Source organism: Crinia signifera, chromosome 19, assembly GCF_055691185.1.
Source record: "Crinia signifera chromosome 19, ASM5569118v1, whole genome shotgun sequence".
NCBI classification, from domain to species: domain Eukaryota; kingdom Metazoa; phylum Chordata; class Amphibia; order Anura; family Myobatrachidae; genus Crinia; species Crinia signifera.
In genome coordinates this window covers 46,747,116-46,770,851 of record NC_139226.1, presented here as the reverse complement: position 1 = coordinate 46,770,851, position 23,736 = coordinate 46,747,116, and the positions used below count along the sequence as shown (strand labels likewise).

Sequence of the window (23,736 nt, the reverse complement as noted above, 5' to 3'; positions counted from 1 at the left end):
GCTTTAGCCCATCTGTGTCCCCCAGGGTTCAGCGCCGTTCACGGAGCCCCGTTAGGGACCCTCCAGGCCAGGCTGCGGGCCGGGCACCTTCCGCCCGCAGGACCAGGTCTGGGAGGAATCCAACCAGCAGGCGGAACCCTCCGCGCGGGGGGGATCCCCCCCACGTGCAAGAAGATCCGGCGTCGCGTGGTACTGGACCTGGTGCGGTGGCGCATGCGGGGCATGCTGCTGCCCAGCGCGGGGTGAGTCGTGCCAGGGAGGCAGAAGTACAGGCTGAGGACCGCAGGCCTGGTACACGGAGCGAGAGGCGCACAGCTGGCTCCGCCTCCAACGAGGTCACGCCGGCTGGTGCTGTACCTGAGGGTCGGGATGACAGGAGAAGAGAGATGGCAGCGTCAGCAGATGATGGAGAAATACCTGGTCCTTCCCCATTGGCTGGAGTTCGTCAGGACACTGGACCTGCGGCTGCTGGGTTCACAGCCCCCAGGCAGCCTGGTGAGTCTGTCTCTATGTCTGTTAATGCTTTAGCGCAGAGTCAGGGGGGGGGAGGGTTAGCCCTCCAAGGGGAAATGAGTAGAGGTTTTACTGAATTATTGAGTGGGTTTGCAGATTGGTTGGTGGGTTTGCGGCAGGGGGCGGGGCCGTCCCCGGCGGCAGCATGGGTGCCGCAGAATGCAGGCACACCAGCTAGCATTAATGTGCCAGTCAGTAATAGTGTGTCGGTTAGCAGTGGGGTGCCGGTTAGCAGTGGGGTGCCGGTGAGCAGCAGGGTGCCGGTATCCGGCGGCGAGCAAGGTAGCAGTAGTGCAGGGGCAGAAGGGGGCAGTGTTGGGACGCAGGAGGAGAGTGGGAGGCTCAGTGACACTGCGAAAGGGGAGGTGTATGTATGCTTTGAGGGTCCTTTGGGGGCCCACCTGAAGCAGGAGGTGAGGGAGAAGATTTGGAAAGGGGAGTACGTCGATATATTTTCATTGCTCCCTTTAGAGCGTTTTAATCTGGATAGGCCCCGTAAGGAGGAGAAGAAGGAGGAGGAGGAACGGTGGCGGTATCGGCTGATACCGCGGTCATTCACGAACTGGTTGCAAGCATTTGCTATTTTGGCTAGTGTGATTGGGGAAAAGGCTCCTGACAATTGTTCAGGCTTGTTTTGTTACATGGATGCGATAGGAGAGGCACACCGTGTGTATGGGGGCTTGGCTTGGCTCAGGTACGATGAGCAGTTTAGGCAGAGGAAGGCGGTTCGCCCTAACATACGTTGGGACCATAAGGATATTGCTTTATGGTTGAAGGTGACGGCTCCCACAAAAAGTGGGCAGCCCTTTCGTGGGGACGGGGGGGGGCCGAGGGAGGCCACAAATGGGACGGCCATGCAGAAGGGACTCTGCTTTGCCTTTAATGACGGGTCATGTCGGTTTGGGGCAAAATGCAAATTTAAACATGAATGTTCCTCGTGTGGAGGGACCCATGGTGCAAATAAATGCTTCAGAGGGAAGTCACGGGACGGTAATTCAAAAGGGGGAGACACCAGTTCGACTGGAAAGGATGCTGGGCTATCTGCATAGGTATCCTGACCAGCAGACAGCCGTGTTGTTGGAGGAGGGGTTTAGGGAAGGTTTTAAGATACCCTCTGACGTGCAGTTTTCAGGGAGCTTTAGGAGGAATTTGAAGTCTGCGAGGGAGCATCCAGAGGTGGTGCAGGAAAAACTGCTTAAGGAGGTGCAGCTGGGTCGTATGGCCGGACCTTTTGGGTCAGCACCATGGCCAGATTTGATAGTCTCTCCATTGGGGGTGGTACCTAAAAAGGAGGCGAACAAATTTCGCCTTATCCACCATTTATCTTTTCCAAAAGGGGCGTCGGTCAATGATGGCATTGATCCCGACATCTGCTCGGTGGTTTATACATCATTTGACGCGGCTGTTCAGTGGGTGAAGCGGTTTGGGAAAGGGGCCAGGTTGGCAAAGACTAATATTGAATCGGCATTCCGTTTGCTGCCGGTTCACCCAACCAGTTTGCGTTTGTTGGGATGTTGTTGGGACGGGAAGTTTTTTGTTGATCGTTGTTTACCGATGGGCTGTTCTTTGTCATGTGCTTATTTCGAGGCCTTTAGTTCTTTTTTGGAGTGGGTGGTTAAGGATGTCTCTGGGTGTAGTTCAGTTATTCATTACGTAGATGACTTCTTATGTATTGGTCCTGGGGGGACAGTAGTATGTGACTTATTGTTGAGGACTGTTGAAAGGGTGTCATCAGACTTTGGGGTCCCGCTTGCTCAAGGTAAGACGGAGGGCCCTGCGACGGTGATCAGTTTTTTGGGTATTGTCATTGATACCGAGAATATGGAGTGCCGCTTGCCCGAGGAGAAATTGCTGGGTTTGAAGGCCGAGGTAGGGAGGGCATTGCTGTTGAAGAAGATTAGATTGAGGGAATTGCAATCCTTGCTGGGCAAATTGAATTTTGCGTGTCGCATTATGCCTATGGGCCGCATTTTCAGCAGGAGGCTGGCAGCAGCGACGGCAGGGGTGGTTCTTCCTCATCATTTCGTCAGATTAGGTAGGGAATTGAAAGGGGACTTGCGGGTGTGGGGAACTTTCTTGGAAGCTTTTAACGGCAGAGCCTTGTGGATGTCAGACACGTGCGTCGCTACTGAGCTAGACCTTTTCACAGACGCGGCCGGGAGTGTTGGTTTCGGGGCATATTGCCAGGGACATTGGTGTGTGGGCCGGTGGCCGGAGTCTTGGGTGCAGAGAGGCATGGTAAAAAACTTGGCATTGTTGGAGTTGTTTTCCTATCTTGGTTGCGGTAGTTGTTTGGGGGGAGCTATTCCGGAATAGGAAGATTTGTTTTCACTGCGACAATTTGGGGGTTGTCATGGCTATTAACCAGTTGTCGGCATCTTTACCGCCAGTGGTCACCATTTTGCAGCAGTTAGTGTTGGAATGTCTGGCTTTGAATTTGTGGGTTGTGGCTAGGCACGTTCCTGGTGTCTCTAACGGCATTGCGGATGCTTTATCTCGTTCACAGTGGGAGCGTTTTCGGGAGTTGGCACCAGAGGCGGACAGGGAGGGGACCGGGTTCCCGAGTCGGCTCTGGGCTCTGCTGGACGGGTAGTTGACCAGCTCATCAGGGAATCCTTGGCCCCGAATACGTGGTCGGCATACAATCAGGAATGGCGGAGCTGGTTAGAATGGCGTGAGGTAGTAGGTCTGAAGGAGGATGATGACGAGTTGGCTGTCTTGCTATATATAGGCCATTGTAAGGAGATTGGTTGGTCAGTGGCAAAAATCACGCGCTGCATGGAGGGATTGGCTTTTGGGTTTCGTGCAGGCGGCAGGCCTGACGTCACTAAGAATTTCCTGATTGCGCAGGCTTTGAAAGGTTGGAGGAGAGGCCATGTCGTACAGGATCAGAGAAGGCCGGTGTCTTTCCAGTTGTTACAGAATATGGGCATGAAGTTAGGGGAGGTCTGTAGTTCCAATTTCGAGGAAAGGTTGTTTGGGGTAGCTTTTTCGCTTGCCTTCTTCGGGGCACTGCGGATTGGGGAGCTTGTGAGTCCAAGCGTGTCCAGGCCGGGAGGTTTGTTAGGAGAGGATGTGGATTTATACTCGGATAGGGTGGAGCTAGTGGTGAGGAGGTCTAAGACGGATCAGTTAGGGAGGGGGAAGAAGGTAGTTCTCTTCTCTGTACCAGGGTCGGATATGTGCCCGGTGGCACGGCTGAGGATATTTAAGGAGGTCAGAGTGGGCAGGGAAAGGGATCCTTTGCTGATGCATGCGAATGGATCCTTTTTATCACGGTTTCAGTTCACAAGTGTGTTTAGAGCAGTCCTGCGGACGTTGGGCCTCAAGGGGGAGGAATACGCGGGTCACTCTTTCCGCATTGGTGCCGCAACTGAGGCTGCTAGAATGGGATTTGGGGATGAGTTGATTAAGCGTATTGGGCGGTGGGAATCGTCTCGCTTCCGGTCTTATGTTCGTTTAGGGGATTGTTGAGGTTGACCGTGTTTTTTCTGTTTTAGGGCAGCCTCCGTGCCTGATTTGGATTTTAGGACATTCCTATGTCTTTTGGGGAGCTTTACGGGCTGGGGAAACGCGGTATGGTATGGAGTGGAGTGCTGCAGGAATTTCACCGTTTTATTCGGCTCGATAGGGTTCCCGACATATTAGTTCTGCATGTAGGCGGGAATGACCTTGGGAGCAGACCATTTAGGGAGTTGATACGGGATATCAAGTTTGATCTCCTACGTTTATGGGCAATGTTTCCGGAATTGATCACGGTTTGGTCGGATATCGTGCCACGCCATTATTGGAGGGATGCGAGGTCGGCTGACAAGGTCAATAAGGCACGGATTAAAGTTAACAGGGCGATTGGGCGTTTTATGGCCAGGAACGGGGCTGTTGTGGTGAGGCACAGGGAACTTGAGTCTGGTGCCGGGGCATTTTGGAGAGGTGACGGTGTGCACCTGAATGTTGTGGGGATAGATGTTTGGTCTTTGGGACTACAAGAGGGAATAGAAACAGCGTTCCGGATGTGGGGGGGCGCACAGGGTTAAGGGTTTAACCTCGTGCTTTGTGGCGGAGGGGGGGTCCTCGAGGTTGGTGGCATTGAGGCTTAATTATGCGGCGGGGAGGGCCCCATGAGGGGGCTGGACTCCCCTGGGTGAGGTTAATTAATGAGCACTGGGTGTGTACAATTGGTGCCCTCGAGCCAATCGCTATCGGCTGGGGGTAAGAGCTCCTGGAAGTGCTTAGAGGTGTGGATATATATTTATTGAGGGCCTCGGGGACCACCTTCCGTGGGAATGTTTTTGGATTATTGTTTAAAATTGTATTGTTCAATAAAGATGGCTGCTGTGGCCAATTTTATCCAACAAGAGAGTTATGTCATTTGTGGGGGGATAGTTGGGCACAGCGATTAGACAATACCCTGTCATGTAGGAGCCGGACTGGAGGCAAAGCCTGGGGGTAGGCTCCCCTGACAGGGTTTGTAGGGAGCTGACTAGCAGTTAGTCATAGGAGGAGTGCTTAAGGAGAGGGTCATAGGGGGAGGGGCTTAACGGGGTGTTGGAAGGGTTTATAAGCAGGGTTCAGACAGGAAATAGGGGTCACTGGGAGATTTTCTCAACAGCTCCCACCCACCCTTCCCTATTTTTTATAGTTTAGGTAGAATATTTGCTAGGATGTCTTTTTGTCACAGTGGCCTGTGCGGAGGGGGGTCCTCGAGGTTGGTGGCATTGAGGCTTAATTATGCGGCGGGGAGGGCCCCATGAGGGGGCTGGACTCCCCTGGGTGAGGTTAATTAATGAGCACTGGGTGTGTACAATTGGTGCCCTCGAGCCAATCTCTATCGGCTGGGGGTAAGAGCTCCTGGAAGTGCTTAGAGGTGTGGATATATATTTATTGAGGGCCTCGGGGACCACCTTCCGTGGGAATGTTTTTGGATTATTGTTTAAAATTGTATTGTTCAATAAAGATGGCTGCTGTGGCCAATTTTATCCAACAAGAGAGTTATGTCATTTGTGGGGGGATAGTTGGGCACAGCGATTAGACAATACCCTGTCATGCAATTTACCACATAACTGAACCTAAGAACCACATATAAACACAATCTACTTAATTTGATAGATATATTTTTGGGGGCCTAGGGGTGCCATGAAAAATTCTGATACTCTAGGGTGCCATGATTAGAAAAAGATTGGGAACCCCTGTACTAGTGTCCATCAAAGGGGGAGTGTCCCAGCATTTGGAATTTACCCTCAGAAAAACTCAAGTCAGACAGAACCTGAAATATCTGACTGGGAAGAGCAATTAACAGGCTTGGATGGGGACCACTGCTTTGAAGTCAGATATCTCCGGTTCCCAAGGGACGATTTTTAAAATTCTTGTACCCATAGAAAGATGGGACCCTCAGCTTTCAGCCTAGGAAAAGGTACTCAGAACCCCCCCCTGCGTGCACTACTGTAAACTTAATCAATTGCCTGAGTGATCTTGATTTATTGTATTGGCATTGGTATATATCTATCATTGTTACTCACTTTCCCATATTTCCCCCTATCGCACCACTGTGTCATTTCACCAGCCATAACACCACCTGGCCGCTACCGTGTTCCCATTGTAATGTTTTTCCCTCCAATCAGGACCCAGATATAACTCTAGTCAGAGTGTGGCATCAGAAATGGAGATGAGATGATCCAAACTTTAATACTTGATTTGAATTTTCTGTAAAAACAAAATGCATCACATTATACAGTAAATATAATCCTTTATTTATATGGTGACTCAAGGGTTCCATGGCGCCTAACATTGTACATAAACTATGAGCAGAACAAGAGAACTGCAACTTACAGTACAAGACAATGCAGCATACGTACAATACTCACATGCAGTGTATACGTTAGCCCTTTGTGCTGAGGACTAAGCAATATATAACATTTCTATCAGAGGTAGCCCCGATGAGTATCCTTACATAGATCTATAACATTAATTACAACAAGCAATGCCAAACCTGTTTTTTTGTTTTGGTTTCTGCTAGATGGGGGCTTGTCAGGACTTTGCCTTTCCTATATTCTAAACTGAAGTATAAAGGGGCAGATTTCAGAGCCCAACGGGGGGCTGCGGCATGGTGGAGCCCTCTGTGCGGCCACAGCCAGTGACAGCCTGGGAATGCAAGCCATACGCTGGCTGATTGACAGCCGGGCAGGTGTTTTCGGGCAGCACCCCTGCGTTTTCATGGAGTGCTGTGAAAAAACACAGGCAGGCCATTGGCTAGGATGGCGGCTGACATCAGCATCTGCATACGGGGGTGGGGAATCCATGTAATGGCGAGTGATTGGAAATGGATTTCCCACTGTTTGCGCAGCCATAGAGATTAATTGGATTTCACTCTGGCGGGCAGGGGGTTAATCAGCCCCCAAAATCTTCATCAACCAGTGGCGTAACTACTAAATTTGCGCCCCTGCCAAAAATTTCAACAGCAGCCACCCCCCCCCCCACCTTGTGATGGTCAGTTTTCATAAGCAGTAGGAGCCAGGAGGAGAGCCGACATCTTTTTCCAGCCCAGTGATCGGTTAACCCGCTGCCTGCCAGAGTGAAATCCCATTCATCTGCATGGCTGCGCAAACATGCAAAGAGGGGGAAATCCATTTCTTTACATACTGCTGTTCTGAAAGGCCCATATTACTCTAGACCAGGGATCCTCAAACTTTTTTGCTCTGGGACCTTATCGAACAATAAAAATAATGACAGGACCCAAGCAAGTTACTGCAGAAGGTCATCACATCACATGTGTATACAGCAGACAGCACATACATAGCAGCATTGTGGAGGCACAGAGTGATGGGAGTAGTCTAATATACCATAACCCATCACATGTGTAGTCAGCAGACAGCACATACATGTCAGCATTGTGGAGGCACAGAGTGATGGGAGGAGTCTAATATACCATAACCCATCACATCACATGTGTAGTCAGCAGACAGCACATACATGGCAGCATTGTGGAGGCACAGAGTGATGGGAGGAGTCTAATATACCATAACCCATCACATCACATGCAGCGGAGTAGCTACGTTTTGGGCGCCCCCCCGCCGTTAGGGGGGGGGCGCCCCCCACCGCCCATTCAAACCCCCCCAATCCCCTGCAGCCTTACCTTTCACGCTGGTCTCTGTGGCTCCGTTCTTCTGCTGAGGACCACCACAAAATGGCCGCCCCCATACAGCAGACAGTTTCAGAGAACTGTGTGCTATATGGGGGAGGCCATTTTGTGGTGGTCCTCAGCAGAAGAACGGAGCCGCCGGGACCAGTGAAATAGGTAAGCCTGCGGGGGATTGGGGGGAGGTGTAACTATAGCACCGCAGCCCCCGGCGCCCCCATATGCACAGCGCCCCCCCCCCCGCGGTGGCGGGGGCTGCGGTGCTATAGTTACGCCAGTGATCACATGTGTAGTCAGCAGACAGCACTGACATGGCAGCATTGTGGAGGCACACAATGATGGGAGGAGTCTGATATACCATAACCCATCACATCACATGTGTATTCAGCAGACCGCACATACATGGCAGCATTGTGGAGGCACAGAGTGAAGGGAGGAGTCTTATATACCATAACCCATCACATCACACGTGTAGTCAGCAGACAGCACATACATGGCAGCATTGTGGAGGCACAAAATGATGGGAGGAGTCTAACATAACGGACAATTCCACAGAGTTTTCAGACTCCTTGAATCACTGACTGATATTAAAAAAGTCATCAGCCTGATGGTCAGCAACATGGAGTCGCGACCCCATGCTGAGAAGGTTGAACCCACTTTGGGGTCAAGACCCACAGTTTGAGAACCGCTGCTCTAGACACTTGGGAAGTGCCCAGACTCCTGGGAGAGCAGGTCACCCTTCCACATCCTGCCCACTATCTAAGGAAATGGCATGCCGGGGAGACATGATGAGGTGATTGCCAGAGAACCACATTGCATTTTTGTTGCCTGCACAGAGACCCATTTCACCCTGCCCCCCATAGTGGCTACCTACCGCTCCTCTCCAGGGACTCTCATAAAGGGGTCAGACAAAGAGTAGGTTTGTCATCACATGTATATATGCTGACGTGCTGGACACAATCTCCTGTTAATAACTATTGCTTCTTAGGTTATTAGGTAATTAAACTTTAGACTGTGATTATTTTTATTATTTATTACTTTCATTACCCTGCTTTCAGTTTTGTGGCAATGACCTTTGTACAAAAGGCTACAACTACATCCTTATGTGGGAGAATGTATTACGTATATGGCAGACGATAGTTCTTACCACCAATGCCTTTACTAACATTTTTATAAATTGTGTTTGCAATCGTTGAAGATTGACAGCCACATGTATATTGCATTGTCTGCGGCCTCAGGAACACTGGCTGGTTATTATCTCCTAATGATAATGTTGTTATTACTTCTTATTCTTGTGTCTTCCCACAGTTATATCTTCCGATTAAGCTGCACACACCTCGGACAGTGGGCAATTGGCTATGTGACGTCTGAAGGGAACATCCTGCAGACCATCCCCCATAACAAGTCTTTATATGATGCCCTGACGGAAGGAGAGAGAGAGGGCCTGTAAGTGCATGTCAGGGGTATGAGTGGGCTGGTCAGTGAGAATGCTGCCAAAATCGCAGCCTACTTACCAGCCAAAAAATCCATGTGGGCAGCTGCATAGGAAGCTCAGTGCCGCCTACTGCTTTCCACCTGCTGTGTCACACCTCTTGCTGCATTACTGGTCTGAATAGTATTGGATCATCTACGACACCATCAGCCGGCTGTGAATCTCATTGGGTCGGGCCAGGAAATTTCTGTGCTCTGATAGAGATCCTGACCTCACCCCACCCCTTCTGCTGTTGCCCCTCCCTGCCTCCAAATGGGTGTGGTATAGGGTTCCTACAGTTGGGATCCCGACAGTCATTAGCCCGACGTCGGGATACCGACTAGCCGGACTCAGAGAGCATGGTGAGTGCAACAAAGACCCTTGCAGGCTCGCTGCACTCGCCATGCTGCCGGCATGGTGGCTCGCTAAGCTTGCCACCTATTCTATTCTCCCTCTATGGGCGTCATGGATCCCCACAAGGGAGAATAGCCGGTGGCCGCCGGGAACCCGTCTGTCAGTGTTTTAACAGTTGGGATCCCGATGTCGGGTAAATGACTGTCAGGACCCCCTCCAAATAGTATCAGACTGTCAATCGCTGACAGACTGATAACGAAGCACATGCACAGTACGCAAGCCCGGTGCCACAACAATGTGATCTGAGTCAGGCCAACTACACGGATCCGTTGCATTGTTGCTAGCGTCCCTCTCAGGATCAGCAGTGTACAGACATTTTGTGAATGCTGCACCGTTCATAAAATCCCTGGGAACCAGCACGCTGATCTTTCCGTCACTGATTACCAGGGTATTGTAGTAGACTACAATCTTATATATATGATTTCTCTTCTCTATATTTTTACTATACAATACAGTTTATGTAAGCAGGTGTTCACTATGGGCCTAATTCAGACCTGTTGGCATCGTTGCAAATTTGCATGGAGGCCGATTATCGATGAACTACGCATGCATATTGGCCGCAACTTTTTCTGTTCGCTGGCTGTACGCATAGTCATGCAGTGGGCGTGAGTGTGGATACTGCCCGTTTCATGGGAGTGCCAAGATTAACGCTGGGTGTGCCAAAAAGGAAAACAGGGAGTGAAAGGGAAACGCAGATGTGCCTAAGCCCTAAGCCTTGTAGTGGAGGGCGTCACATCACGTCAGTAGCAGGCCGGATGTGCCTGTTTTTCATGGCAGTGCAGAGAAAGTCCTGGGCTACGCGGCGCAGGATTTCACTGGAGTTGGGCGGCTGGTCCAATGATCGCTGCGAATTGGATACAGCCAATAAGTTCTAGCTGCAATAGTAACACTATGCATGTATGTATGTATGTATTGTATATGTAATACATGTATATGTAATACATTCGTTCTGTCACTATAGGTATCTCTACCCAAATGGACTGAACATTAAACATGATCTATCAGCACTCTCCAACCCAACAGCAAACGCCGTGATTCATGTCTCCAAGGTAAGCAGCGTGCGCAGTAACCCTAGTCACTACATGTGGGAGGTAGATACCAGCTATAAGAGGTGATCCTCCTGTACATACAGTATATTATTATTTCTGATCTATTTCTCTCTGGATCTGTGTGTCACTCATATATCATGTCCATCCAATCCACTTATAAGCAGACAAATTTACTAAGATGGGAGTTCTACTTCAAATGGGATGTTGCTATGGGCAACCAATCAGTATCTACTTCTTATTTATTTAGCAACTTCTACAAGATAATAGATAGGATCTGATTGGTTGCCTATAGCAACATCCATCTTCAATAGAACACCCATCTTAGTAAATAAACCCCTATGTGTTCATATAATACAGGCCGCTGAGCGCTTACCTTGTATACTTAAGAAAATGTATATAACATGTGGAGTATTACTAATTGGGTCCTTGTCTTTGTGTGTGTGCAGGAGCAGTGGGAGGTGTACTCAGATATGGATTCCACCTTTGAACTGTGCAAGATCTGTGCAGACAACCAGAAGAACACCCGTATACAGCCTTGTGGCCACTTAATCTGTGACGGGTGTCTCACGGCCTGGCAGGTAATGCAGATACATGCAAGAGAGTGGGAGAGCTTACAGACAGGTTGGGATCGTTTAGTCGACCATAACTAGGTCGACAAGCATTGGGTCGACACCACTAGGTCGACATGCAGCTATGCCGACATGGGTTAAGGTCGACATGGATCTAGGTCGACATGACATTAGGTTGACACTAGTGTTAGGTCGACATGGGCTAGGTCGACAGTCAAAAGGTTGACATGGGGTTTTTCACAGTTTTTTTTTTACCCGGATGTCGACACAGTCGACATGGACACAGTTTGTCAGGACTTTGCCTTTGAAGTGTAGCGCATACCCTCGCAATGCTTCGGGCACACTATTTTATTCTCCCACCACGCCCTAGTGGATGGTAGGGAATGAAATACGGCCTGTTGGCACATGTCGGCTCAAAAAACAGTGGAAAACCCCATGTCGACATTTTGACTGTCGACCTAGCCCATGTCGACCTAATGCTCGTGTCGACCTTATGTCATGTCGACCTTGACCCATGTTGACCTTGACCCATGTCGACCTTCACCCATGTACCTAGTGGTGTCGACCCAATGCTTGTCGACCTAGTTACTGTAGACCTAATGACCGTATCCCCTTACAGACTACCTTAGCCATCGGTTAAGTTTATTCACCGATATGTATTTAATGCAAAACAAATGATCACACAGTGATGGAGGCCTGCATGGAGAAGTATCACATTATCATTTACTCCTTACTCACTGTTGTGCAATGACGCGATTAATGTTATTGCGTATTGGAGAAAAGAGAGTGAAAGGCATCAACCTAACCAGTGGCGGATTTTACCTATGGGCTGCAGGATTACAGGCTACGCCCTCCCCCTTCCCTCGCGCCCAGTAAAATCCATACCTCCCAACTTCTGTGTGACAGTTGGTGGGACAAATGCACCTACCCAAAATAAGGGGCCATGGCCTCTCAGTTGGGGGGCGTGGTCAATTATTGTGGCACCCCTGTGTGGCCATGCCCTGTTTTCACCGATGTGGGGGGCATGGCCAGCACCATACCCCCTGTGTGCAGAATTTTCTTTTAAATCTTTGTTTTAAAATATTCCTGTTCTAGGGAACAATGAAAGATGGGAAATGGGAAAGTTGGGAAGAAGGAGAAAGGAGGGAGAAGGAGGAGGGAAGAAGAGGTAGACAAAAATAAAGGACAAAAAAAACACATGATTTAAATAAATACCAGAATCAGTTGCCATGGATGTGAATCAACACAATCAATAGATAGACCACTCGATAGGCAAGTAGATTGACACAAGAAAAAGGTCAACGTTGACAAAAGGTCAACACAAGCAAAAGGTCGACATGGAAATGGTCAACACAAGAAATGGTCAATATGAGTTTCTTTTTTTGGTGTCTATGTCAAAATCTGTGAGGAAATAAGAGTGACAATACGCAGTGGGTACCTGTCCGGAGAGCGGCAGGAGCAGGGACTGGTCCGGGGAGCGGCACAAGGTGTAGCGGCAGGCAGGGGGGACCGCGGCGCAGATGCTGAGCAGAGACCGGGGGCGCGGCGGGAGAATAGAAGGAAATCCTATTCAAAAGACTGAGCGGCAGTGTTCCCTCTAAGCTGTGCGTGTGTGCGCGCGCACACAACTCGACGAGCGTGCGCACAGACATTACAACAGAGCGCACAAAACAGCAGTGGTCCCGTTTTGCAGTTGTGGACTCAATTAATCTGTGTTTCACCCATTAACTACATTGTGTGCTGTGTTTTGAATGTTTAAATGTTTAATATCATTTTGAAGTAAAGTTAACACAAATGCTGAACTTCATTTTCCAGTTATATTTAAGCGACGCACAAAAATTTTGATTTCCTTCCAAACTTGCACAGCCAAAATCTTTTGCCGCACACAGCCTTCGTAAAATTAGAGGGAACATTGCTGAGCGGCCGCTGATTGGCTGGGAACTCAGCCAATCAGCGGCCGCCCGGTCTTTTGAATAGGATGGTTTCTATTCTCCTGCTGCTCTGCGGTCCCCACGGCGAGCGGGTGAATAGAAACCATCCTATTCAAAAGACCGGGCGGCCGCTGATTGGCTGAGTTCCCAGCCAATCAGCGGCCGCTCAGTCTTTTGAATAGGATTTCCTTCTATTCTCCCGCCGCGCCCCCGGTCTCTGCTCAGCATCTGCGCCGCGGTCCCCGCTCCCTGCCTGCCGCTACACCTTGTGCCGCTCCCCGGACCAGTCCCTGCTCCTGCCGCTCCCCGGACAGGTACCCACTCCCAGCCTGCTCCTGATGCTCCCCCCCCCCCCCAGACGGCTGCACATGATTAATCTTATGTGCAGACCGTCCGACATCTGGATCTGATGCACACAGGACCGCGCATCGGATCAAATGTCATACCCTACGCAATTTGGCCAATTTCACCAGATTTCTCGGTCCAATCCTCCAGAATCGGGTGAAATCGGTGCCAAATCGCGTAGTGTATGGGGGCCTTTAAGGGCAAATCGGACCTGATTTCCCTTGAGCTCCCCGGGCAGATACCAGAGAGGGCTCACAGCGGACTTGCCAATTGATGGGCAATTATGTACATGCGATAAATGACATGTAAAAGGACTTCTGGGGAGCTACCAGGGAGTTCAAGGGGGATACGGTCGGTTGGTCGGCCTAAAGATGGCTGACAGTCATTAGGTCGACACCACTAGGTCGACATAGGTCTAGGTCAACATAGCACAAGCATTAGGTCAACATAGTCTAGGTCGACAGTCAAAAGGTCGACATGGGGTTTTTTCACTGTTTTTTGGAGCCGACATGTGCTTACAGGTGGTATTTTTAATGCCCTACCATCCACTAGGGCGTGGTGTGAGAATAAAATAGTTTGTCGAGTGCAGCGATGCACCGTGCCCGAGGCATGGCTAGCGCAGTGGTGCATTTAAAACTGTGTCCATGACAACTGTGTCGACATTTGGGTAAAAAAACAGTGGAAACCCCCATGTCGACATTTTGACTGTCGACCTAGACCACGTTGACCTAATGCTTGTGTTGACCTTGTGCCATGTCCACCTAGACCCCTGTCGACCTTCCAGTATGTCGACCTAGTGGTGTCGACCTAATGACTATCGACCATCTTTGGGTTGACCATACAATCCATACCCGTTCAAGGGAAGTCAGAAGCGACACATCGTGAGTGCTAAAAAGCAGACGGCTGCACACACTGGACTGCGCATCGGGTTGGGCCAGATGTCAAACCCATGCGATGTGGCCCGATCCTTATCTCTATGCCCTTTTGTATAGTGAAGTAAAAAGATATGTTTTAAAAAAATCATGAACAACTCATGTTGACCTTCTCATATGTCGACCACAGTGGTGTAACTATAAATTTTGCTCCCCCCTGCCAAAAACTTTGTGGCGCCCCCCCCCCAGGCTCCTCTCCAGCATGTTTCCCCAGCTTGTGACGTGATGACGTCACACGCATAAGGGAGAAACTGAAGCAGGAGAGAGGAAGAGAGACCAGCATACACTGCTGCTTCCCTGGCTCCGACACATCCCAGGCCGCCCTAGCGCGCCCATCCGCCCGCCCTTCCTGTACACAATAGTCAATAGCCGGCTCTGTGTACAGTCAATTGAATCAGTGGGAGAATTTGTCATCTCTGCCATGGCCCCACCTGCGCGTCGAGCGGGTGGCGGTGCCCACACAGACCCCACTTCTGCTTGCTCCCCCAAGCGGCTGCTGGGGCTGCCTTACAGTAGTTAAGCCACTGGTCGACCATCAACATGGCAACCATTTGCTTGTGTTGACATATTGTCAACGTTGACCTAGACCATGTCTACCCTTTCTGAGTCCACCGCTTGCATGTTGACCAATAGTGGTCGACCTATCGACTAATCAACCAAATTACTTTCGACTTATCGACCGGATACCGGTTGCCATTGTTCAAAAAAGCTAAAGCATACAAGTGTTAACATAATGGCGCTTAGCAGGTGTCACACTTGGCACTGGCGAGGTGTCTACCTACAGTAGGTGCCTGTTTCAGTGCTAATGTGATGCAGTGTATATAGCTACCCCTTTATTGAACTCTGTAGCACACTGTATATTTCTAGTTGGATCTGATAATACTGTATTCCTTCCCTTTGCAGAAGTCTGACAAAACTTGCCCGTTCTGTCGCACCAAAATAACAGGCAGCGAGCAGATTCACATAAGCCCCCCGCCAGAGCCTGAAGAGGTGAGTAATGGTCTTACAGTGCCTCCATTTACAAATTGCAATGGAATATGCTAACACTACAACAATAAATAATAAGCCATTATCCCTTTGAGTGCCAAGGGAATTTGTCAAAATAGGTGTAAAAATTGCCAAGCAAACCTGTTCTTTTGTTGGGTGCAATATTTAACTAAACTTCAATTTATTGACTTGGCTGTATTTGTGTTTATTTATACTAAGAGAACAGTCGCTGTGAGTGGCGTTGGCAGTTTTAGCCGATATTTTGATGATCTCTCACAGCAGCATTGGCACACAAAGGGTTATGCTGGGTACACACCAGGACGACTAGGGCCCGATCCCCTCAATCTAGATCCAATTCCGACCAATTGGATGTAGATTGTGTGGTGATTGGGCCCTTTTCTGTCCTGGTGTGGACCGATACCGATCCGATGCGCGGTCCCTCGGGTCGGTTGGTCGTAATTGAGATCCTACCTGCTGCAGGTAGGATCTGAATGACGACCATACAGCCGGGTGCGGGTCGCCATCGGATCGGACCCGCTCACGGTGCACATCGTGAGCGGGTCATGCCCCCGCGCGTCACCGTGAGCGGGTCAGATGAGACACTGACGACCCGCTCACGATGTGCATTGTGAGCGGGTCATCGTGGTGTGTACCCTGCATTAGATGTTTAGACGTATACTTGTGTGATCTCAGTGTGTAGTTCATGCATTTAGAATGTAAGCTCTCACGAGCAGGGCCCTCGCTCCTCATGTGCTTTCTTAGAATATATCTCTGTCCCCCTGACAATTGCTTCAGTGTCCTGTCCCCTGATGGAACTGTCTTTATTTACCATGTACTTGTCCTAAATTGTCTTGTACTGCCATTTGCTATTTTCTGTAACTGTCTTATCTCTTCCCTATTGTTACCATTCATCAACAGACACCAAGTACGAGCCCCCAGAACTCCCCTGCGCAGCCACCCCATGAAGTGAGTAACGATCACTGTGACACGAATCCGTTGTACTCCTGTCTCTTTCTGTTTTGTCGTCTGTGCAGTGCTGTCTCGTGTTGTCTGACTCCGTAGAAGACTCTACTTGGTTATCTGTGCAGAGGTGGCATAGTGAATGACTTTGTAACAATGACATTGTCTTGTGCCAGCAGAGCGCTGCCCCAAATGTATGCGGCAGCACTTTTTCCGGAAACACTGCTGATGAAGAGGAGATAGAATGGATTAGAAACAGACCTCTCCCACCACCCCCCGATAATTCTATCCCTCCAGGTTCTCACTTTACAGCTCGTCCTTTGCCAAGTGCACCTACTTGTCCTGAACCTGCTGTTCCATCTGTACCCGCTAGACCACAGGTTACTCAGCCGGTCTTGCCACGTGTTCCACGAAGAGTGAAACTGCAGGCTCAAGATGTTATCCGTGAGAGCATACTATCGTCAACGCGGCGTACATAGAGGATAAAGCGAAGCGCGTTAAGCTTCTAATAACAGGATGCCAAAGTCCTGGGAAGTATAGAAGCTTCTGGTGGTATGCAAAAGAAAAGATTGTACTTGTCACTCAGCACCTGTTCTGGATCAAAGAACCAGTGACAAAAACTTTAACAGCAACTCTTAGCGATTGGTCCTTTTAATATCAGACGGACATTTTTATTTTTGTAAGAGTATTGAATAAATCCTATATCATTTTTACATTGTACCATATTATAAACTGTCATTACAAGAAGTAGAAGGAGTAACAAAAATAAGAGACTCAACATGCGTTTCGCATTATGTACACATAGGCACTTTTGTTCTAGCCAATCACGGTATCTGGTTTTAATCCAGGACTAACAGGGCATCATAGGGTATCATTTATAGCTGGAAATCGATCAAATGGAAAAGAGACTTAATAAAAGAGATTCATTTATGTGCCTGATTGTTGGGTTTTAGGGATTATGGGTCATTGGATCAACCAAATTTATGTTGAAGTGCATTTGTTCGACCACTGAAGGCCGACAGACCTTAGGTTGACACCTGAAATAGGTTGAAATGGGAAATAGACAATGGGAAGCTCGACAGTCAAAAGATCGACATGAGTTTGCACTCACTTCCATTGGTAATTACTATTTTTATTTTATTTCAAATGAAGTTATTATGTATTTTGTTATGTTTTATGTTTCATGTACTGTTTGGAATGTTACTTGGAAGCATACTGTATCGATTTCTTTTGTGCCATTTTATGAAGTTTGGTAATTCATGTATCTCTTATTTTCCTTGTGGTCCTTTTTTCTTTAGATACTGTAGTAGTTTAACATTCAATCAGTTTTGTAGTTCTTTTATATACATGATGGCCCTGATTCTGATTATGTGCATGTGCAGGGCATAACCATCGGTCCCCCGTGCAAATGTGTGGGGGACTGACTGGATCTGAATCAGGGCACGTGTACCTTAAAGGTAATGCGTAGGAGACAGAATAGGAATCACGATGAACTTTAGCCAGAAGTTGCCCCAGTCACTGCTGGTGGACACCATAGAGAGGTAGGTCAGGAAGCCAAACTGTCAGCACTCAAAGCTGGTGCCATCAATAGCGGTAGAGAAGTATCTACTGTCGCACTACCTGCAGTGCGTATTTAGTATTACAAAAATGAACAGACATAACACCACCATACATTAGTCCAAGGTCTCAAATACAACCTTGCATGCAATACCTCAGCACCTGCCCGCCGGGGAGCCGTGGGGGGAGCTAGATTGCATATGATACATTGTACCCATTCACCAACCTGGGATACGATGTATCCTTGGTGCAGAATCTCCGTATCCAATCCATTGCGCACAGGACCGCGCATCGCTTCGGAATCTGAGGTAAATTACATACATTTTAAACTTTTCACACAATTTTTTGGCGTAATTTAACATGGTGGAATATTGACGTTCCAAAACTGCTGCTTTGTACTGGTCCAGTTTGGAGGATAATGGGTTCAGAAGGAGGGTCATAACCTCCTTGTGAGTCTGGCACAGTGTGAAAGTGTTTTCACCATTCATTTGAGTGAAAATGAACTAATAAGATTTTTGTGGAGATAAGTCGATGTAATGGTTACGGCAGATCCTGAGGTTGTAGCTGGCTTGTAGCATTTCACATTGGCAAGATTAGGTTCCTTGAAGAATGCCGTAACAGTTACCTGCAATCGGTTGTGTGGTTGTGCTTAGACAACACCTCTTTATGATGCACACGATAGACCTTGGAACAGATGTCAGGCATTTAGATGCACTAGGACTAATAATCCTCTTCACATGATATTGGGGACAGCAGCTGGAGGACCACCTAGCAGAAGGAATGGCGCCTGTTATAAAATAGAGCAGCTTGACATCCTTTCTCGCTGCCTTGACCCAACCGCCATCAATGTAGCCTGATAAGATTGTGCGGCCGTAACACAAATGATCACATTTGTTATGTAAAGTTTGTTTTCGGAATCTGAGAAGGCCGCACCCTAGTCATTCAGAAGTCATGTGCATGGCTTTTACTGAACAACTCCAGCCAAGACAATATAACCCCGAGCAGAGGCATGTTCTGAAGCATATCACCCAAATGCATCTAGTGATGCTGGCGGCCCATTGTTCTCTTCAGTGTACATATATGTCAGATAAGAAACTAGAGACAAGCTAGAGGAGACCGGAAATATTGTGTGAATCAAAACTTGAGGTTCATGATTTTGGGGATATGCTTAACCCTTTTAGTGCCAAGTGCAGTTGACAAAAATAGGTGTTAATATTGTCAGGCAAACATTTTTATTCATCAAAATGACCTGTAATGTTTACCTATAGGGGAAATATAATCTTTTTACACTCCATTTTTTTGTTTTATTTTATATAACAAATGTGAGCATCGCTGGCATTTTCAGCGGATATTTTGAACATCTCTCACAGAGATACTGGCACTCCATGGGTTAAGTAGAATTTTTGTCCATCAGGCTTGGCCAAGCGTAAAATATACCGATGTTTATAAGTTGTTTTATTGAGTGTTTTACATACATTGTTAGTTGTCATTATATTTATTAAAACATTATATTGTTGCTGTTGATTGAATTTATTTATTGTGATAATGAATGTTAAATGATGGCTAAGTCTACTAATAACCCATTGTATAACTTTCCCTACACCCCTTTGTTTCCTCTTACTGTATGACCCAATTCTTTAAAAACTAATAAAACTATATAAGTATATATAAAAGGAGTCAGAAAACCTAGTCACACCCAGTATTACATGTATGGTGCTGCGTTAACCACAGGTCATCATCTATCACACCATGCCTTTCACCAGAACGTGATGACTGCATGTCAGGCGGAACTTCGGTTTGCACAGGTAAAGGTGAGGAGTGGGGAGGAGCAAGATTTCTCAAATGAGATTAAAAAAAAAGTGTAGAGGGAACATTATCAGGAATATCACTTCATGCACGGATGTCCACAAAGCAACTTGTGTGTTGCAAATGCTTTTGGAGATTGTGGGTTAGATAAGTCAGAACTTCAAAAGAGAAAATGTAGATTGCCAATACATACCTCCCGACATGACCCATACCTTCCGACTTGACCCATACCTCCCGACATGACCCATACCTCCAAACATGACCCATTTCTGGACTTCCCTCTTAACCTCTTGAGCGGTGGGTTTTCCTGGGGCAGGACAAACCTACCAGGGTTCCTGCCACAGAAATACTCAACACTGGAGGACAGCTGCTGCAGAAAGCTTTGGCTATTTCCCAGAGTTCAGGGCCATAGGGGGTGCGGGGTTGTCGGGCAAGCTCGGGTGTTTGGGGTCGCTTGTGTGTTCAGGCGCCCGAATACAAGAACGCCCGAGTGCTCTCGATTGGTCCCGAACTTCAGCCGAGGGGAGTGCTCGGCGGCGGAGGGGATTGATCAGCGCTGGTGACGGCCCTGGCGTACAATTGCTGAGCAGGTGAGCGACGGAACGGGGGGCGAGAAGGGGAGGTTACCGACATAGAGTGGTGCGCCAGTGGTGCACAGCTAGAGGCACATCTGGCCTGCATCTACATAACGTGGCATGCCCGGAAATTTTTCGGGACAGCCCGCTGCGGCAGCACAGGTCAGTCCGGAAAATCTCCGGACATACCACTGAAGGGACAGGGGGCGTATGATTACTATCACCTGTTCTAAACAAGGTAATCGATAAGAAAGGTGTTTCACCACAGGTGATGGTAATCATACATTACCAGGGAAGTCCAGGAACAGAGCATTTTCTCCCTCCTGTCATGTTAGAGGTATGCCAATAGCAACCAATCAGCTTTTAGCTGTTATATCAAGCACCTTCTATAACATAACAGTTAAAAGCTTATTGGTTGATGCGGACAACCTCTCCACTTTAACTCTTTATGAGGATATTTTACACTTCTCCCAGTTACTGTTACTATGAAACAGATCAGTGCACTGTCTAGTTACAAAAGCATCAACCATGGAGCCTGTTTTACTACAGGGCTGCACCTTGGGAAGTGTATATCCTGGTGAAATGCGTTGAGATGAGCTCCACATCATTGACACATCAATCTCCTGAGGATCGCACCTTTGATACATTCTAATCTGACTTGCAATTAGTCATCCAACATCACTCTCCTCTTAGCTGTACAGTCCGCCAGAAATATCTGCATTGAGTATTAAACAACTACATTGTGCTGCCTCACTGTTTGCACAGTAGAAGTTCGGGTCACTGGTGGTTCAGATATTCTCCCTGTGTACAGGCTTGTTCTATTTACTGTCTGTAAATGCTGAGAGTGTATTAACAATGGTAAACTGGGATTACTGCCAGTGCCAGTGTGTCATTAAGGGACCTGGCTTTAATACATTGTGTTGGAAGCAATTGTTGTGGACAAGTGATGGAGCACTACAGGCTGTCCTGTGTTTCTATTTCAATGCATTATAATTTACATGGGAAAGTGGAAGGTCACGGGATGTGCCTTTGTGAATATCCTATTCTGTAGTGCTTCTCTTGCATGAAATCATAATACATAAGCGCCACTCCCTTCAATACTGCTGGCCTGTAACACTTAAGGCTAACGTTAAGCGAGGGTGTGTAGAGGAATCACACGGCCATACAAATTGTGATATAAGAAGTATCATTAGCATCTAGTATAGGGCTGAGGCAAGAGCACACTAATGATTACAAAAAAAAAAAACATGCATGCAGGTAGGTCACTGGAGCATACAGAAAGTAGTAGTATGTTGATTTATAAGGCGCCACAAAGTGTCTGCAGCGCCGCACATAGCAAACAAAAACAAATTACAAGGTAACATACAGGGTGTGTTGATAAAATACAGCATAAATAGGGGTCTATCTGGTAGAACTAAAATCAGCATCAGTTCTGAAGTAGGTGTCGAAATTGTCGAGGAGACTGAAGATGAAGTAGAGGAAGGGAAGAACAGGACAGGAGGACAGGTGAGGTAAAGAGGTAGGGTGAGTACGTGAGGAAGGAGGACCCTACTCATAAGAGTTAACATACTAAAAGGAGGTGGGTGGACGAACGAAAAACAATAGGATACGTAGGAACGGATGGGAACGGAGACAGGATAGGAGGATCAAAAGAGGTTAGGAGGAGGGATAGGCTAGTCGAAAAAAGTGGGTTTGGAGGGAGCGCTTGAAGGAGGTAAGGGAATCAGAAAGCCTGATGGGTGGCGGGAGGTTGTTCCAGCGCGAGAGAAGTCTTGGACACGGGAGTGGGAGGAGGTGATTAGGTGAGATGTCAGTCGGCGGGCAGTGGCAGAGTGAAGAGGAAGGGATGGAGTGTGGATAGAGATCAGTGAAGAGAGGTAAGGAGCGGTGGAGGAGGAGAGAGCCTTGTAGGTGGTGGTGAGGAGTTTAAAGAGAACTCGGAAAGGAAGGAGTCAATGATGACACCGAGGCAGCGTGTTTGGTCAGTGGAGGTGATCTCGGTTTCACCAATGCTGATGGAGATAGTGGGAGAAGAGGGGATGTTTGGGGGATGGAAGATTAGAAGTTCAGTTTTAGCCATGTTTAGTTTCAGGAAGCGTGGGGTCATCCAGGCTGAGATGGCCGTGAGGCATTCGGAGACCTTGGACAGGAGTGATGGGGATAGGTCGGGGGAGGAGAGATAGATAGCATAAAGGTGGTAATGGAAACTATAGGAGCTGATGAGGGTGCCCAGAGAGGTGGTGTTGAGGGAGAAGAGGAGAGGGCCAAGGACTGACCCTTGGGGAACACCAACTGGCTGCGGGGTAATAGGAGAGGAGGAGCTGGAGATGGAGAAAGAGCGATCGGAGAGGTATGAGGTGAACCAGGAGAAGACCGTGCCAGTGATGCCAAAGGAGCGGAGGGTGTTGAGCAGGAGAGGGTGGTCAACAGTGTCAAAGGCAGCCGACAGATCAAGCTGGATGAGGATGGAGAAGAGGCCTTTGGATTTAGCCGATAGTAGATCGTTAGTGACTTTGGTCAGGGCAGTTTCAGTGGAATGTAAAGGGCGGAACCCAGATTGGAGGGGTCTAGAATGGAGTTAGCAGTAAGGTGGCTTAGGAGACGATTATAGGTCAGACGTTCTAGGAGCTTGGAGGCAAAAGGGAGGGGGAGATGGGCCTGTAGTTGGACGGAGAGTTGGGGTCCTGATTTGTTTTTTTGAGAATTGGGGAGACAAGAGTGTGTTTGACGACGGATAATATTGGAGGGGATAGGATGGAGCGGGCAGGTGGAGGGAGAAGCGGATTAAAGGATAGAGTGGACTTCAGCGGCAGTGGTGGGGTAAAATGAGGACAGGGTGATTGGAGTGCACAGATAGGCAGCTGGGGAGCACATATTTGTGGCTGGAGCACAGACATAGCTAGCTGGGACACACACAGGTAGGCGGATGGGTGCAGGGAGAGGTGGCTGGAGCACATGCATAGCTGGCATATACACATAGGCGGCTGGGTGCACAAACATGTGTCTGAAATTCCTGATGGATTACACATACCTCCCAACATGACCCTCTCCAGGAGGGACACCATATTCTGTTTCTGGATTTACCTCTTAATGTATGAGTGCCATCACCTGTATTAAACAGGCTAATTGATAAGACAGGTGTTTCACCACAGCTGACAGCAATCATAAATTGAGAGGAAAGTCCAGAACCAGAGCATTATGTCCCTAATTTTGGGAGGTATGGATTGAGGTCATTTTGGGAGGTATGGATTAAGGTATTTTAATCTGCCCCTATACCATCCCTCCCTCATACTAATCTTAACCATCCCCTCCCAAAATTTACTTCTACTCATCCCCTCCTGCTGCCTTACTGTCCCCTCCCACCCACAGCTTAATCCTCTTTATCCCATCCTGCAGCCTAACCATCCCCTCTCACAGGTTAATCCTACTCATCCCCTCCTGCAGCCTAAAGATCCCCTCCCACAGCTTAATCCTACTCATCCCCTCCTGCTGCCT

The 23,736-nt window shown here is 48.3% G+C and overlaps 1 protein-coding gene across 1 annotated transcript in view; it reads left to right on the top strand.

Moving 5' to 3' along the window:
* Positions 1 to 17,391, top strand: part of LOC146041535 (E3 ubiquitin-protein ligase CBL-like) — a 33,992-nt gene extending 16,601 nt beyond the window's left edge. Inside the window, exons 5-10 of the mRNA XM_083161495.1 lie at positions 8,954 to 9,091; positions 10,492 to 10,579; positions 11,026 to 11,157; positions 15,260 to 15,346; positions 16,262 to 16,309; positions 16,483 to 17,391. Of these exons, the coding sequence (XP_083017621.1) occupies positions 8,954 to 9,091; positions 10,492 to 10,579; positions 11,026 to 11,157; positions 15,260 to 15,346; positions 16,262 to 16,309; positions 16,483 to 16,782 (793 nt within the window). The 3' untranslated portion in view covers positions 16,783 to 17,391. The remainder of the gene's footprint in view (positions 1 to 8,953; positions 9,092 to 10,491; positions 10,580 to 11,025; positions 11,158 to 15,259; positions 15,347 to 16,261; positions 16,310 to 16,482) is intronic.
* Positions 17,392 to 23,736: the final 6,345 nt, after the last annotated feature.